The sequence below is a fragment of the Chiloscyllium plagiosum genome, chromosome 21 (genome assembly GCF_004010195.1).
Source record: "Chiloscyllium plagiosum isolate BGI_BamShark_2017 chromosome 21, ASM401019v2, whole genome shotgun sequence".
Taxonomy (NCBI): domain Eukaryota; kingdom Metazoa; phylum Chordata; class Chondrichthyes; order Orectolobiformes; family Hemiscylliidae; genus Chiloscyllium; species Chiloscyllium plagiosum.
In genome coordinates, this window is record NC_057730.1 from 11,777,341 (window position 1) to 11,796,406 (window position 19,066).

A 19,066-nucleotide genomic window follows, 5' to 3' on the forward strand; every position below is an offset into this window, starting at 1 on the left:
GAGTTATTTCCTCTCTGATAAGTTTATGCCAAGAAAATAACAGGGAGACCAGGAAGATATTTATTGTATGAGAAGTGGTTACTGAAACAGACAATGATATTTGAGAGAGAATTAGATAAAGAACAGAAAGAATTAGAAATCATACAGGAAAAGAGAACTGAAATAGGATGACAATAAAATAACTGTGGAGGGAAAACCTGTAATGCAGGCAGAAGCTGCAATGATGGTAGAATCATTTCAATCTTGCATAATTGCTATGGACATCAAGAGCAAAACTGTTCAGATTTCTAGCGACTGAATGATCTTTTCTCCTAAAGGAAAATGTTAAGTGATTATAACAATCAAAACTTGACTCTCGAAACTTGGGACATAAACTTGATTCTTAAATTGGATTGTTATCTACATTTAAAGCTTTTCATAGAAAATAAGTATATGCTTCTTCAACATAGACAAGAAGTTGTAAGAAATAAACTTTGGTACAGTATTATATTATTTGGCCAAATTTTAACATTAGTAAGTTATATAAAAATCTTAAATACAACCTGCAGCATCTCTCACCTGCATTTGAAGTCACACGAGCCTGCTGCCAGTAAAACATTATTGGGATGCCAGTCGAGGCTAAGGATAGTAGAACGAATTGGCTTCTTGATGTGTTTACTCACCCACCTAAGACAGAGAACTACAGCTAATTTTGTTAACACTTAGCAGATGCATTCTTGCTTAAATAGAGCATAAATTTTACCAAAAATGAAATTAAAACCTTGAAAGTTCTATTCATGGGTCTAGAAATCCCTCTGTGGCCAGAATTCCATTGCCTTCAATATTTTAAAATACATAACTTAAGAGGGCAAGATACAGCCAAGACCAGAGGACAGATAGGCTCAATTCCCAGACTTTAGCTAGTGCTGGGCAAGCCGTGAAGACTTGATCCACAACAGCCTCAGAGATTAGTAAATAAGTAAATTACCCTCAATTAGTAAAGCATATGTGAGCTCAGCATCTTTCTTTGAAAGCGAATGCAAGAAAACTTCTGAATAATTGCAGACATAAACCTATATCAAATCATGATGCTGTGCAGCAACACAATTTATATGCTGTAAATTATCCAAAAGGAACTATTTATGAAACAATCAGTAGGAAACCATGGTCTCATGTTGGGCAGACATGATGTCAAATTTGCAGTGATGGGGCATAATTGCAGAAGTAAAACACACAAAAGGGCTCTGTTTAAAAATAGCAGAGTCGATGACCAGAAATCAGGTAGTGAGAAGAGAAGGAAAATGAACATAATAGTGCAAAACTAAATATTGTTAAGATACAACACATAAACTGGATCTGAAAGTACTAATGGATAACTCATTGCAATCAATAGTACAGTGTGTTCATCAGTATTAAAAGTTCATTAAATCTTCAGCTACGAACCAAGAGATTTAAAAAGGACATGTAGAAGGCATTTCGATAGCTGCAACTGAAAAACAGTGCAACTCCAGATTGTGTACCATAGCAAGGATATCCATAATTTGCAAACAGTACAGAAAAGGGTAACTAATTTGAAATCTTTTTTTTAAGATACTGGATCCATGAAGGAAGACTGAATTCCTTGGGATTATGTGCAGAAGGCAAGTTTCTATGGTGGTATTAATAAGCATTCTTAAGATAATAAAGAATTCAAGCTGCCATTATACATTTGAGATTGCCACAATTTCCAGAACTGGGATGTGGGCTTAAGATGGAATCTAAACTGCCCACAGAGGAAGGGGAGTTGGAAACTTTTCAGGAGAAATTGGATAGATTCTTGAAGTGAATGTTGATTGAGAAGTATTCACTTAAAGGGATCAGACAACCGGACTACAGCATCTTTTCCATTCCTATACTTTCGAAGAACGATTAACATTAGATAAATTTTGATGAACACTTCTTAGATTGCTTAAATAGATAAAGCAGCGAGAGAGCTGCACAAATCAGGAAGGTCCCATATTTGATCAGTGCCTGCTAGTAGAGTACTATCAGAAGAGCATCAATTGTTTACACTATACACAGATTTGGTTAACAGAGGATCAAAAGACGGCAATAGATTTTGCTGCAAAGTGCACGCATATGAATGAATATGATTTAACCGGGACACACAGTGGTCAAATATTCCACCAACACTCACTATTTATTTATGAAGAATATAGTGATGGAGGCCACCCAGTATATATGAAGCCAGCAAAGGAAAGAGTCAGCATATTCAGGAGATGAGCTGGAGAGGTCAGCACAAATGAGGAGAAATATAAACAAAGTGTTTTAACAAAAATATTTAAATACTGCTCTATTTGGGAATCTCGGTATTCTGTAATGTTGTATTTAGAGATTCTTCTGTTCTACAAAGTATTTTTCCTACACAGATCTCAACAAAACGCTAAGGAAATATATTTAAGCAGTTTAAACTATCTTTGTTTAAATTAGTTGGGAAATTAAAACTAACCTGACCCAATTTAAAAAAAGCAATGAAAATAACTCTATAACTAAAAATACATTTGACATTGAAGCAATGTCACCCATCCTCTGCAGATGACCTGAATAATGAGTGAATGTACACACTGTAGCTGGTCTGTAATTGCTAACAGAAAGAAAAAGGATCCAATTTTCTTCCATTCATTTTTATGTTAAATAAAGGTCCCTCTGAGGAATGCAAAACAAATTTTGATGAAGTGCCAGCACATGTAAATAATATGAATGAGTAAATACATAACTCAGATTCACTCAATTAATAAAACATCAGGTATCCAGCTATAGCTCCAATAAATTCTATTTACAGTTTTTATACCTAATGATTTAGATGAAGAAACCGAGTGCAACACTGCTGACTACAAAGTGACATGGGAACGTAAAATGTTGGGAAGATCTAGAGTCTGCAAAAATATACAGAGATAGACTAAACAAATGGAAAAGATGGCAGAAGAATAAAGCAGGCAAGTCTAAGTTAAGAAAAACATTTTGTTTAAAATGATGAGAAACTACTCCATCTTAGCTTTCAGTGGAATTTGGTGTCTGGTACAAGAATCAAAGTTTACAGGTACTGAGGCTTAGCAAGCAATTAGAAGAGCAAAGTGTATGTTGACTTTTAACTGCAAGAAGGTTAAGATTCAAGATGCAAGTTTTGTTGCAATTGTATAGCGCTTTGATAAGATCGCACTTGACATACGTACAGTCTTGGTCCCCAGATCGAAAGAAGATGGATCTGCCTAGAATGGGTTCAATGATGGCTCAATCAACTGATAACCAAAACAAAAGGATTCTCTCAGGATTTTGAAGATTAAGAGGTGATCTCATCGAAACATTAAATACTGAGACAGTTTAAAGGCCAGATGCTGAAAACTGTCTTTCCTAGTTAAGATTTTCCTGCTCCTTGGATGCTGCCTGACCTGCTGTGCTTTTCCAATGCCACACTCTTGACCCTTTCCTAGTTAAGAGTCTAGACTCAGGGATGATAGTGGCAGAATAAGGTTATGGCCAATTAAGATTGAGATGGAGAAATTTCTACATTCAGAGCGGAGTGTCGTTTGAATTTTCTCATGACTATTGCACACCTTGACTACAGGAGAAAGAAATTATCGCCTAATAAAAATTTTTTACACCAGGATGTTTAGTGTGCATAATCCAAATCTTTAGAAGCAACATTCTTGTTTCATCAAGTACTCACCAATCATTTTCTCCTTCAAAATAGCATACGGAGATCAGCCGTGCACCACTACCTACAGCAAACTTATTTTCCTGAGGTGACCACTTCACAAATGTTGCAGCACGGTTAATTCTTAGAATGACCAATGTTGGCTTCCACACTCCGTCTTTCTGACTCCATACATAAGCATTACGGTCAGCACCACAGGTTACAATACGATCACTCTGGGGAGCCCAGTCAATGCCTGTACAGAAAGTACAGTGATGAATTAATATGAAAAAAAGGATTAGCAATCCTAGAACCAAAGCATACCACAATAGAACATAAGGTATAAATTTTATTCATGCTGATAAACTTGTTTGACTTCAAGTATCCAAGAAAACATTGTCAAAATGCACCTTGTCAAAACAAGACAGCTTCATACTTCAGCACTAGAATTACAAATAACCTAATCTTTGCTAGTTAATTAAATATAATCACCAAAATAGATAGCTTCCATGGTGGTGATATTTATCCAAATCTAACTTAAAAGGATGCATAATAGAACTAGACTCCAAGTATGACAAGTTTAATTATTTTTAGCTCTAAATCACCAACTACAAATTACTCACTTCCCGACTCCTCAGAGCCTGTCCACTATCTACAAGGCACAAGCCATTACTTCCTCTCCGCTTGCCTCAAGGCATGTACTCCAAAATTCAAGCAGCTCAATATTGTCCCGAGACAAAGCTGCATGTTCAATTAGTAACCTTCAACTTTCACTCCCTTCACCAACAATGCACAGTGGCAGTAGTATGTAACACCTACAAGTTACACTGCAGCCACTGGCCAAGACTTTTTTGCACCTTCCAGATCTATGACCACTACCACCTAAAAAGTGAAAGGCAGTAGATGCATGGGAATATCATTATCCATGGGTTTTTCTGCAAAAAAAAAGGTAATTTAAAAGAAAAATCTATTCTAATTCTTTCACAATCAATATTATAGAATGCTTTGTTTCAGGAATTACACACTTGTAAATCACCTAAGCAATTTACATTTCAATTCCAAAAATGTTACGCATTCTTCAATTGATGATGGTAAGCAAAAAGGAAAATAAATCACAAAAGTTCCAAACACAAAAGAATGCTCAAACTAGTCAATAACAGTTGTTCTGCTGTAACGTGTGTTTCGTTAACACAAATTCGCTATAACACAATTGACAAATTGGGGACACTGTTTCTAAAGCATGAAGTTTTAAAGTGTGTATTGGTTATAAAGTGATTCCAGCCCCATTAGTTTAAATGGTGCTGCTATTATATGTTTTTCTTATAACAGGATTGTACAAGAATGGAACTACCACGTTATAGCGGAACTGACTAATTGTAAGATATGCAAAGCACAGAGAAGTTAGCTGACAAAATACAAGTTGGGTAAAACATAATACTGAACACTCAACATGAAAAGTTCTGGAAGTTAGTACACTTTTGTCAAAGAAAATTGAATGTCAATTCAAGGAAAAACATTTGCATGCAAGTGGTTAGGATCTGCAATGTACTGCCTGAAATATGGTGGAGACAGGTCCAATGGAGCCTTTCAAAAAAGAGCTGAATAATGTTCTGAAAAGAGCTACAAGGAAAAGCCAATGGAGCAAGCACAGACATGACTAGTCAAATGTCGCAATCATTCTCTGATTAGGATGGTCACGTACACTCTATAAAACACAGCTTCCACATCTGCTAAAATATTTAATAAGCTGAGATAATTAAATATTTCAATGCCACAGATTGTTAATTGCAGTAACATCCCTAGATAGTGGGGAATTGAGCTGAAATCTTTGCACAATGTGAGGACGTAGCACAGAAAACTGAAAGAAGACAGACAAGACTTAACCCTCATCTGTAAGCAGCATGTGGAAGATTTTGACAGCATAGCTACACAATGCACTTACATAGCAGACTTATTTTAAATGAAAGCATAATAACTACATTAATTAAGAAAGCATAATCACATCAGCCTAATACAATTATTAGCTTATACAACATTCATTATTTGTTGGTGACAGGAGACTAATTTTTAAAAAAATCTTGATCTGTAGATACATTTGGTATTGTCAGTTGCTCCTAAAGTTCCAAGTAGTCTAACCATTTATGGAAGTAGACTCATCTTGTCTTTTGTCCTCGTATACGATGGCCTAAGGCAGGGATGCAACAAACATCTTTTGCCATCTCGACCAACTATTTGTTTGGTCCACACATACTCTATCAAACCTACAGAAGGTGCAGCACAGTACCGTGGTTAGGCAAGACTTTGTGTGACTCATTAGGTAGCTTTGTTATATAGTGACGGAATCTCCACAGTAACAGTTCTGATGGATCAGTACAATTCTTCCTTTATAAAAAAATAAAAAGCATGGCACATTTGCCAACAATGATCATGTTCGACTTGATCAAAGTATCCCAACTATGCTCTAGATTACTATTGACTTCAGAGATTAGAAAAGTCACTATGGAAGTTAGCTTGCTGACCTGGAAGGTTTGTTTTGAAATGTTTCGTCACCATGATTAGGTAACAGCATTAGTGAGAGTTCTCCGGTGAAGCCCTGGTGTTATGTCCTACCTCTCTATTTATAGATCTTGGTTTCTTAAGGCGGGCGATGTCATTTCCAGTTCTTTTTTCCAAGTGAAGGTAGATGGGGTATAAATCGATGTATTTATGGATGCAGTTCCAGTTAGAATGTCAAGCCACTAAGAATTTTTGTTGGGGGGGGGGGGTCTTTGTTTTGCCTGTCCTAGGATGTGCGTGTTGTCCAGTCAAAGAGGTGTCCTTCTTTGATTTGGATTTGCCAATGTTGGACTGGGGTGTACAAAGTTAAAAATCACACAACACCAAGGAGCGCCGCTCCTTCATCGGGTAATTGGCTTCACCAGCTGATGAAGGAGTGGTGCTCCGAAAGCTAGTTCTTCCAATTAAACCTGTTGGACTGTAACCTGGTGTTGTGTGATTTTTAACTGTGTCCTTCTTTGTCTGTATGTATAGAAACTAGTGATAGTGGATCGTGTCTTTTGGTGGCTAGTTGGTGTTCATGTATCCTGGTGGCAGGTTTCCTGCTAATTTGTCCAATTTAATGTCTTTTACAGATCTTGCATGGTATTTTGTAAATGACCTTAGTTTTGCTGGTAGTATCTAATGGATCCTTTAGGTTCATCAGTCGCTGTTTAAGTGTGTTGGTAGGTTTGTGGGCTACCATGATACCAAAGGGTCTGAGTAGTCTGGAAGTCATTGATGTGAGGTAATGTGATGATAAACCCGACCCCACAACTACTAAACAGAATCTCATCCTTTCTAAAAGGACTTTTAAAAGATCAGGAGAATTAAACAGAACAGACTTTGAAAATATAAACCAGATGGATCAAACACACGACACTTCTACAGATTATGAAAAATTCAGAAACCTGGGCCCCCCTCAGACCCATAGTCTCCCTACCTGGTACACTAACATGCAGACTAGCCAAGGAACTCCACCAAAAACTAAAACACCTAATTGAAGATTCATGCCATTCCATCCAAGAATTCTTGAACACCAAAGACACCAAGATAGAAGAGGACGAAATAATGGTCTCCTTTGACATTACAGCCCTTTTCACATCAATTAACATCAACCTGGCCAAAGAAACACAGGGCGGCACGGTGGCACAGTGGTTAGCACTGCTGCCCCACAATGCCAGAGACCCGGGTTCAATTTCCGCCTCGGGCAACTGTCTGTGTGGAGTATGCACATTCTCCCCGTGTCTGTGTGGGTTTCCTCCCACAGTCCAAAAATGTGCAAGTTAGGTGAATTGGCTATGCTAAATTGCCCCCGGTGTTAGGTGTAGGGGTAAATGTAGGGGAATGGGTTTGGGTGGGTTGGTCTTCAGAGGGTTGGTGTGGACTTGTTGGGCCGAAGGGCCTGTTTCCACACTAAGTAATCCAATTAATCTAATCCATTGCTATGAAAACCAGGACGACAAACACCACCAACCTCATCATCAAAGACAGCATTCTCAAGCTAGTGGACCTGTGCCTCACCACCCACTTCACATTTAATACCAAAACCTACAAACAAGTCAATGGAACACCCATGGAAATCACCAATATCAGGTTTCATAGCGGAAGCAGTAATGCAGAGACTTGAACAAGCTGCCCTCCCATCTATACAACCCAAACTCTGGGTCCGCTACGTGGATGACACCAAAACAGAACAAATTAGAGGAAACTACAACACCATCAACAATATCCTGACGGGAATAAAATTCACAAAAGAGGAGAACGGCAACAGACTCCCATCCTAGACATGACAGTTGTAGAGTTAATGGAGAGCTTTAAACCAGCGTCTACAGAAAAACATCAAACACAGACCAAATATTTAACTTCAGAAACAATTTTCCCAACACCCACAAACGGAGCTGCATCAAGATATTATTTCAATGAGCTACATCACACTGCAGCACCCAAGAACTACAAACAGCAGAAGAAACATGGTCATTTACAAAATATCTTACTACAAAAAAACCACTAATTCAGACAAACTAGCAGGAAACTTGCCACCAGAATATATGAACACCAAAAGACACGACCCACTATCCATCCAGACAAAGGAGGACATCACTTTTGACTGGGACAACTCACACATCCTAGGACAGGCGAAACAAATTCACACACAAGAATTCTCAGTGGCATGGCATTCTAACCAGAACTGCATCAATAAATACATCGACTTAGATCCCATCTACCTTCCCTTGAAAAAAAAACTGGAAATGACATCACCCACCTTAAGAAACCAAGACCAAGACCTATAAATAGAGAGGCGGGACATACCACCAGCGCTTCAGCTAGACTCTCACTGATGAGGTTACCTAGTCATGGTGACAAAATGTCTGAAAATAAACCTTCCAGGTCAATGAGCTAACTTACTTACTTACCATCAACCTGAGCTACAAATCTTCTCCAAAATTAGAAAAGTAAATTAGACAGTGTAAAATGGGTTGCTGATTCCTTATTACTGGTTTTGCACTGCCAGTCAAATTTCAAATCCTTCACCTTATTCAATGAAAAACTTGATTTGACTGAATTATGTGTAAGCAGAAAATCTTTATTTTTTTTTAAAAGAACAGAATAGGTACATTATACTCAATTAATTCAGTTGTCCAAGAGCCAAAACCTAAAAAATTACATAGAAGAACTTCAGTTTGGTTATTACTTTCTGCTTGACATTCGTAACCCTGCAATCAGACTGAAGTATTCTTAAAGAAAATTGATTAGCTGTTTGCCTCACCCATTAAACAATGAACTTTAGTGTTTAGTATGCAATCTTGCAGGTAAGCCTCAAAGGTTATTTATCTTCAAGTATGGTTTGTCATTAAGTCTTGAATAACTTTAACAATAAAAATGCCCAACATTAGCACTTGAAAATGAAACCAATTTGGTTTGTCCCATTTAACTTTGAATAATTTTATATCAATAGGCACGGATTATCCAGTTTACTCGGGGTTAAAGTCATCTTAGCCCCAGAGGAATATAGGGTTGCTGTCGGGTGGTGGATTAATCTTAAAGTCATGACATCTCAAGTGAGAAGTGAAATTGAGAAGCAGGACCTTCTTGATTAGGCAGACTGGGAAAGGAGAGATGTGAGAAGGATGTGTAAGAACAAGAATTAAGATTTTTAAACTGAGGCAGTCAGATGTGGAACTGGTGAAGGTCAGAAAATACAAGGATGATGAGTGAATTAGATTTGAAGAGAGTAAAGATCAGGCAGAGTTTATGATGAGCATAAGACAACATTAGGTACAAAATGGAAAGCTAGCCAGGGAAGCATTAGAATGATCAAGTCTCAAGGTAAAAGAGGTATGGATGAGCATTTCAGTCGCAACACAAGTAAAGAACAAGCAGCCATGCAACATTGCGCAGGAGAATATGCAGCTTCGCTGACTGAATGTGCGGTTAGAATCCTAACTTGAGACACATCTAACTGAGGAGGTTCTGGACATTTCAATCAATTTGTATAACTAACAAAGATGGAAACGGTGTATAAAAAATGGAGTTTGTGATGAGGACCTATAACATTAATTTCCCAATATGTAGTAGCAGGAAATTTTTGTTCATCCAATGCATGTTAAATTGTGACACATCAGAGACAATTGAAAGGTCAAAATATACAATTACATCCATTTACTTGTATCTTCCCTGACTTCATATTTACCTTAAAGCATCTTTCCATTCATTTATTATTGAAAAAGAGCAGGTTTAACAATGAAGTGCATTGCCTATAATTCTTTAATTGGTACAGCCAAATATCGCACTGAATGGCTAAGATGCTGTTCAAAGATGTTGGACTCAAAGGAGGAGCGATGAAAGACACACAGGAAGGCGTAGGGTGGGAGGGGGACTCATGACAAAATAGAGGGAATTAGCGGGGTTGAGAGACAATCGACAGTATAGGGGAGAGAAAGGAGATGGGGAGGGTCAGAAAGGAGTCAAGGGAAGGGAAGAGATGGGAGAGTCGGGGAGGGTTGCAAAAGAAAAAGGGGGGTGTGGCAGAAGGGGACTTCAGGGGTTAAAAAAAAGGACAGTGTTAAGGGAGAGGAAGACTGCAAGGCAGTTAAAGTGAGGAGAAAGAGAAAGCAAAGTTGAGCTTTAAGGGGATAGAGGAAAGAGTTCTTCTAATGATGACAATGGCATTAAGAGCGGGTTTGAGTATTGAAATTTAGCAAATCATTAACTAAGGTGTCATGAAGATCAAAGGCCACATTTTGTTCTTTAACTTTTACAGTCAGTAAGGCAACGTACATCAGTGATTCCAAAATTTATTCTTATTGTGAACATGAGCATCTTTGCTCACATTCTCATTTAACTTTATATTTTCAATGTTAAACGTAAATCATGCCAATTTGCAATAAAACAAGGACAGAGAAAGGAGGTTCAGAGAACCCAAGATTTTCTGCTTTTTTTTAAATGCAAATTGAAATTTACACACCTGCTTCACTCAGCTCAACACCTAATTGCCTAAATCACAACAAAATGCTACTCAGTTTTAGACAGAGCAAAAACTTGCTCACTTGGTGATAGTAGAGACATAGACTTAACTTTTTGCCACTCTCCTGTTGTATAACTACCTGTGCTTAAATGTAAGCAGGCGGGGATTCATTTGAATCGCCGTCAATAGGCACAGATCAAAACTCATGTCATTGGACTTAGAGCCAGTAATTATAAACTGTGTAAAGATTGGCTTCAGCTCTATCCCTCACCAGCTGGCTTCTGGAGTAGTCCCCTAGAACATATTTCCACCATTTTTGTAACAATAAATTTGTAAAAGTTTGAAAACATGCTTGATTTTAGACAAACAATCTTAACAGTTCTACTTTAAAACCAACAGTGAGAAAACCGCTACATAATCAGCTTGTTGGGTTGTGGGTTCAGTGAGCTGTGTGGGTGGTTTAGGAGGCAGAATGATGGGAACAGTATGGCTTCAATTCCCATACCAGCTGAGGTTGCCACAAAGAGCTCTCCTTCTCAACCTCTCCCCTTGCCTGAGGTGTGGTGACCCTCAGGTTAAACAACCACCAGCAATCTCTCTAAGGAGAAAGCAGCCCTAGTAGATCTATGGCAACTCTACTTTTTATCAACTTAAGAACATTTATAACTTTCAGTTTAACATTTTTATCCTACATTAAGTGTTAAGAAGGAGGAAGATGGTTTTAGTTAAGTTTTGTTTTGAGGAGCTTTTAGGAGCTTGGTGTTGGAGAGTGCAGAGGGCTTGTTTTTTTAGAAACATTTTTAATTGGGCTTTACAATGTTGCAGGAGAAAGTGAGGTCTGCAGATGCTGGAGATCAGAGCTGAAAATGTGTTGCTGGAAAAGCGCAGCAGGTCAGGCAGCATCCAGGGAACAGGAGAATCGACGTTTCGGGCATAAGCCCTTGTTTACAATGTTGCAGTAAAGAAATACTGGTTAACAGATGAACGTATTAAAAACAGATGAATGTTGTGCTGTTGCAGGGGTCCAGGGACATAGGCACAGACAAATCTAGAAGTTAGTCAGCGAGGAAGTGGGTCCATATTAGAGAAAGACCGCTGGCACCTGAGTTTAAGAAACTCGTATCTGTTTTGAAATTCAGGTACATGCAGTCCCTGGGATTCAAACAGGCTCTGTCCAAATTTGTTTCCAAGTCAATTTGTTCACGTGTCAGAACACAGTGCAGGACGAAATAAAATAGCCATTTGAAAGTTCAAGGAAACACTCAAGCCTGATCTTTGGAACTAATATTAATATGTCCCTGTATAGGAATGCATATTTAGGTGCAGCATTCACAAATCAGGGACCTTCTGTCATAGTGAATTTAGTTTGTTTTACGTATCTCAGGGAGACATACCAACTGAAGCAAAAAAGGTATTTGGTGAACGTGCAGAAAGTCGCTGGAGGAAAACAGGTTTCAGCTATGCGAAGAAACCTTGTTTATATAGATAGTAGCATGTCTTCGCTGGAGTTTTTAATGTTTGCACAGATATTGCTGGGATAAAATGAATAGTATAAATCTATAATGAAATACTTCCAACCTTTTGTTCAGTGTAATAGAATTCATGACTAATTTGTTTAATAAACATTTTACTGTGTTAATGTACAGTGGCAGATTCCTGCGCATGCATTTAGTCACAAACCACCCATGTTGAAAAGAATTATGCCTCCAAATCTAGGTTTCACTCAGTTCTGATTTGTCCAGTATTATCAGCAGCTGAGATCATAACAAACTGCCTTTATTAGTGTTGATATTCAGTACCATTTTTGAATGAAGACAGTATCAGTTTACGAGGTTGATGCAAGTTGACATGCAATATCAATACTTAGCAACAGTTTTGCTACATTAGTTGGAAATCCCAATTCTTCAAAAAAAATTGGAGTATGAATATTTGGATCCAGAAGCATTCAAACTGTTTTTGTACCTGTTATTCGACCATTATGCTCCTTCAGTTCATGATTCTTGATCCACTGGTTTCCACTTTTCTTATAAATATGAACCTCGTGGTTATTGGGGCTAAGTGCTATCTCTGTAGAAATCAGAACAACTAGTAAAAAAAAAGCACTGGTAATCACCAATTCAATCTTAACTGATAAGAAATGTCCTGGAACTTTAAATTCAAGGATTCTCACAATAGCTTTATTATTTTAATAGACCAAATCAAATGCTGTCGACACAAATGACCTGGTAAGTTGCAGGTTTATCCTAAGAGGTAAAGGTACAGTTATAAACACCTGGATTTCCAATAAATGTGTAACTGTAATAAATATCAGATCATAGGAACTCAATACTCAACTTTCCAATGATAGAGTCGAGATAATCACATAATATGGTGAACTTCAATTTCATAGACCCATTATCTATCATCGGAGATCATACAAGCATGGTTTGTTTTGGAATAATACTATGAAATATTGTGCAATAAAGTCTTCCCTACAGACAGGGCACAAGGCTTGTGGAACAACTTTTGAGACTCAAGGTCAACTAAATAAAAGTAACCCTCTGTTTTTATTGATATCCTTGAAAGTTTAAATGCCGTTTACAAATACCATTTTGATCACAAATCATCAGAATGTCCCACATGCTGCTCCAAAACTGTATCATAATGATCAATTCTTAGTGGAGTTTATCAATCATGAATGCACTAGTGGAGACTTCAGTAAAAAATCTTCAACCATTAGCCTTTGTTGAGATAGGAAACTCAAATCCATTTCCATCTGGCCATTAGCTTTGATACATGTGCTGAAAATGTGTTGAATGGGTGGGGACAATTCGTAAACCAACAAAGTATCATAGAGTCAGAGAAATGCAAGGAAACAGACCCTTCAGTTTAACTCGCCCATGCCAACCAGATATCCCAAATTAATCTAGTCCTATTTGCCAGCACTTGGCCAATATCCCGCTAAACCTTTTCTATTCATATACCAATCCAGATGCCTTTTAAATTTTGTAATTGTACCAGCTTCCACCACTTCCTCTGGCAGCTCATTCCATACACGCATCACCCTCTGTATGAAAATGTTGCCCCTTAGGTCTCTTTTAAATCTTTCCCCCCTCACCCTAAACTTATGCCCACTAGCTCTGGATTCCCCCAACACAGGGGAAAGACCTTGCCTACTAACTCTATCCATGCCCCTCATGATTTTATAAACCTCTATAAGGTCACCCCTCAGCCTCCTTCAGATTTAAACTTTCTCTCTCCAAAGCTGGAAATACTGAAAAACTGAACTACCTGTCCATTGTTCAAGATCAAGGTAATCCATCAAGGTGAGATGCTTTGTTTCAGGCTAACATACCAACTTCAAAAACCATCTCTTTTCTACCAATCTCTTGCAGAGACACCAATGTAAAGTACTTATTCAATTTCTATCCAAGTTTATGATTTTATTCTAAACTGGCATTCTCTTATTGCAGGAATCCTATCTTGCTTTAACAATTATGAAGTTATCAGTAAATTTGAAGTCTATATCCCTTTCGATTTCCCAACCCCCCCCCCAACTCCCTCTGTGTCTCCATAAATGGAGATTATTTCCTCATATTCTTAAATCCTCAAAAGGCTCTTTATTTTAATTAGCTTCTAACTTCTATTTATCAGTGGGATCTTGAAGGTAATAGTTTAGTAAACTGCTTTACCTGAAAGCAACAGAAATTATTCATAAAACATTGTGCCAACAAAAGCGCAACACAGGAGTGACTGACTATTTTTCCTACAATTTAAAGGTGACTTCACTAAACCATATTAACTGTAAGCACATAGTTTGAAATGTACTAATTCGTGCAAATGCAACAACAGCATTTTCTTAAAGAAACTGATACCATAATCTTGAGCAGTGGAAATACTCCTGATGTGTGATTAACTCACCAGGAGTCATACATTTCTCTCTAAATAAATAAAGGTTAGCTCAGAAGAGTCATACCAGACTCAAAACATTAACTCAGTTTCTCTCTCCACAGATGCTGCCAAACTTGCTGAGTTTCTCCAGTATTTGTTAAAGGTTAGTGCAGAAGTAATTAAATATAGCCTTTTAACATTCCTGTTAAATCCATATTAAAAAGTTAACATGGTCAGTTATGCAATAATTATCTGGTGTTATCGAGGGCCTAATAGTAATTATCACTGGACAGTTAATCCAGTAACCCAGGTAAATATCCTGGATACCTGAGTTTGAATCCCACCACAGCCAATGCTGGAATTTGAATTCAATAAAAACCTGAAATTAAGAATCTAATGGTGACCACAAATCCATTGTCAATTGTTCGAAAAACCCAGCCACACTCAGTGGGCTGAATGGCTTACTTTTGCTCCTGTCTGAAGATCTTATTTACCTCTTGGATACAAGAATTAGCCAGTACAAAGTCCATGTTTGATAAGTGCCAGTGCGTAATTGCTTTCAACATAAAAGCACCAACCTATGAGCATAATTAACAATCTATTTTATCTTAAAAATGGGTTATTAATGCTGGTTTAGAAAAACATCTCAAAACATAACTTACGTGTCCGATCTTGATTCCAGGCATGGCAGGTGATTGGCTCAAACAAGAATTGATGACGAGACATTCTAGTGTCAAAATTTCTGTATGACTGTCACAGAACCTGTAAGTTTATAGAGTGAAATAACATTATAGTTTCAAACACAAACCTACCTCAAGAAATGAATGGTACTCGTGAAAGGATTATAATTAAATGAGTATTTAAACAATGTGTAACAAATTATTACAATGAAGGTTGTCACACAAAATATATATAAAATATCACTTGTGGCTTAAGTCCAACAGTATATAAGTAAACAGTATTGGCTATAAAGGAAGAAATAAAAAAAACAAGCATGTGAAAAACAACTGTTATTTACTCACTTCACATTAAATGAAAATCCTAACAATACCCCTTTGAATACTGGACAGTTATTTTTGGAAGGAGGCAATTTTCAGCATTCAAGATTTTCTAAGTAAATGCATGATGCATTATTTCTGGTTGTAAAGCACTTTAAGATTTCCTGAGGGTCAGCTAAATTGCTTTCTCATCTCCAACTGAATAGCAGCCCTATTGCCTCTGGAAAGATCACTAAGGGGGAAAAACGATATTCATTATAGAAGCACAACTAGTCAACATCCTGCAACTTTAAAAATTTTGATAAAGCTTGAGACCACATCACTGAAAACTGTAGGTATGCACTTGTCTTATAATCATTGTGTTCAAAGGGTGGGTACTCTGGAATGGTTCACTTTAATTGCTCCAGAGCAATCAACCAAAGCCCCTTTACAGCCTGAAGACATTAATGAAACACAAAGAATTCAAACATTTTTTTTCTTGTGAACTCCAAAATGTTTTGATAATTATGTACCTACCATTTCACACAAGCGCAAGAATGTAGACAAGAGTGTTAATCACACTTTAGGAATATTTTCCTTGCCCAGTGTACTTATTGGTTTCAAAGTCTGAAAAATAGTTCTACCTGTACAACTTACTTACACAACTTTTAGCGCTGAAAAATAACCCAACTCCTTTTGAATTTGAAGGTGACCTGTTTCATATATTATGAAGCAGTGTGCGGACCAAAAATAGTTAAGAGCTGTTTCTATTCAATCCTTTCTGATCAAGGGTAATTAGGGAGAGAATAGGTCTCCTCAAAGATCAGCAAGGCGGCCTTTGTGTGGAGCCACAGAAAATGGGGGAGATATGGAAGATATAGACTGTAGGGAAATAGATGATGACATCTTGCAAAATGTCCAGATTACAGAGGAGGAAGTGCTGGATGCCTTGAAACGGTTAAAGGCGGATAAATCCCCAGGACCTGGTCAGGTGTACCCGAGAACTCTGTGGGAAGCTAGAGAAGTGATTGCTGGGTCTCTTGCTGAGATATTTGTATCATCGATAGTCATAGGTGAGGTGCCAGAAGACTGAAGGTTGGCAAACGTGGTGCCACTGTTTAAGAAGGGCGGTAAAGACAAGCCAGGGAACTATAGACCGGTGAGCCTGACCTCAGTGTGGGTAAGTTGTTGGAGGGAATTCTGAGGGACAGGATGCACATGTATTTGGAAAGGCAAGGACTGATTCCGGATAGTCAACATGGCTTTGTGCGTGGGAAATCATGTCTCGCAAACTTGATTGAGTGTTTTGAAGAAGTAACAAAGAAGATTGATGAGGGCAGAGCAGTAGATGTAATCTATATGGACTTCAGTAAGGCGTTCGACAAGGTTCCCCATGAGAGACTGATTAGCAAGGATGTATCTCATGGAATACAGGGAGAACTAGCCATTTGGATACAGAACTGGCTCAAAGGTAGAAGACAGAGGATGGTGGTGGAGGGTTGTTTTTCAGACTGGAGGCCTGTGACCAGTGGAGTGCCACAAGGATCAGTGCCGGGCCCTCTACTTTTTGTCATTTACATAAGTGATTTGGATGTGAGCATAAGAGGTACAGTTAGTAAGTTTGCAGATGACACCAAAATTGGAGGTGTAGTGGACAGCGAAGAGGGTTACCTCAGATTACAACAGGATCTGGACCAGATGGGCTGCAAAGTGGCAGATGAAGTTTAATTCAGATAAATGCGAGGTGCTGCATTTTGGGAAAGCAATTCTTAGCAGGACTTATACACTTAGTGGCAAGGTCCTAGGGAGTGTTGCTGTACAAAGAGACCTTGGAGTGCAGGTTCATAGCTCCTTGAAAGTGGAGTCACAGGTAGATAGGATAGTGAAGAAGGCGGTTGGTATGCTTTCCTTTATTGGTCAAAGTATTGAGTTCAGGAGTTGGGAGGTCATGTTGCGGCTGTACAGGACATTGGTCAGGCCACTGTTGGAATATTGCCTGCAATTCTGGTCTCCTTCCTATCGGAAAGATGTTGTGAAACTTGAAAGGGTTCAGAAAAGATTTACAAGGACGTTGCCAGGCTTGGAGGACCTGAGCTACAGGGAGAGGCTGAACAGGCTGGGGCTGTTTTCCCTGGAGCGTCGGAGGCTGAGGGGTGACCTTATCGAGGTTTATAAAATTATGAGGGGCATAGATAGGATAAATAGACAAAGTCTTTTCCCTGGGGTCGGGGAGTCCAGAACTAGAGGGTATAGAGGTTTAGGATGAGAGGGGAAAGATATAAAACAGACCTAAGGGGCAACATTTTCATGCAGAAGGTGGTACGTGTATGGAATGAGCTGCCAGAGGATGTGGTGGAGGCTGGTACAATTGCAACATTTAAGAGGCATTTGGATGGGTATATGGATAGGAAGGGTTTGGAGGAATATGGGCCAGGTGCTGGCAGGTGGGATTAGATTGGGTTGGGATAACTGGTTGGCATGGACGGGTTAGACTGAAGGGTCTGTTTCCATACTGTACATCTCTGACTCTAAGTGAACCAATCTTCTATACAGATGACTGAGGGGCAAATCAAGTGCACTGAAGGTCATCGAACACTATATAATAGCAGGGAGTACATTACACTTTGCCAGTCTTCATGGGTGCAGACGAACAACTAGCAGTTGCTTAGTTTGCCTCTACAGTTGAATATTAATTAGGCAGCTGTAATTAGGAACATTTCACTCTCCATATAATGGCTCATGTTTTTGACAAGTTTTGATGAAGTAATTCCATTACATTTGCACCTTTTAGCTGTATTAACTGGAATATATTTTGATCCAAAACACCAAGAGACTAATTACTCTACATTTAAGCAAATGCTGGAACCTAATATTCTGTTTGTCAGAAAAATATATAATAGAAATGTACAGTCAGTTCTGCTATAAAACAGTAGTTCCATTCTTGTGCAAGCCCGTGTTCTAAGAAAATTGTATAAAAGCAGCATTTAAACTAATGGGGCCGGAATTGCGTTATAACCAATATACACTTTAAAACTTCATGCTTTAGCAATAATGTCCCCAAATCATCAATCGCGTTGTATCAAATTTGTGTTAATAAAACGCGCATCATAGCAGAACAACCTGTACTATGTATTTGGGAACCATCTCAGCTGTTGTCCAAAGTCCAAATGAAGGTGCTGAGAAAACTTTAACTTCTTCACAAATGAGAAATGTGACAGCATTAAGTTATACATTTATTTACAGAAGCAAGATATTATTAATGGCTATAAAGCACATCAGCCAAATATTTGTGAATCTTTTTTACAGCAATGTCACTGTGGCCAATTCTTCAAGCTTTCAAACATTCCCAAGTAAAATAAATTTACTGGAGTTCTTACCATTAAAGCTACTATTTTAATGAAGTTCAACTCAACTACTAGGCTAAAAAAAAGTTAATTTTCAAATCAAATCAAATATACTAATTTCCCTATTAACAATGGCAGACAACACAAGAGATTTAAGATTACCTGCATAACAGAATACATTCCATCTGAGATGCCAAATTCAACATCTGCTTTAGTGTTG

At 38.1% G+C, this 19,066-nt stretch overlaps 1 protein-coding gene across 2 annotated transcripts in view; it reads right to left on the reverse strand.

Annotated features, from left to right (window-relative positions):
• The window catches only part of LOC122560530 (actin-related protein 2/3 complex subunit 1A-B), a 52,034-nt gene that overhangs the window by 17,727 nt on the left and 15,241 nt on the right, over positions 1–19,066 (reverse strand). For both annotated transcript variants that reach the window (XM_043711244.1, XM_043711243.1), the window contains 4 exons: positions 15,188–15,287; positions 12,618–12,722; positions 3,686–3,908; positions 559–666 (listed from right to left, as the gene is read on the reverse strand). In XM_043711244.1, coding sequence (XP_043567179.1) covers positions 559–666; positions 3,686–3,908; positions 12,618–12,722; positions 15,188–15,251 — 500 coding nt within the window. In that variant the 5' untranslated portion in view covers positions 15,252–15,287. The remainder of the gene's footprint in view (positions 1–558; positions 667–3,685; positions 3,909–12,617; positions 12,723–15,187; positions 15,288–19,066) is intronic.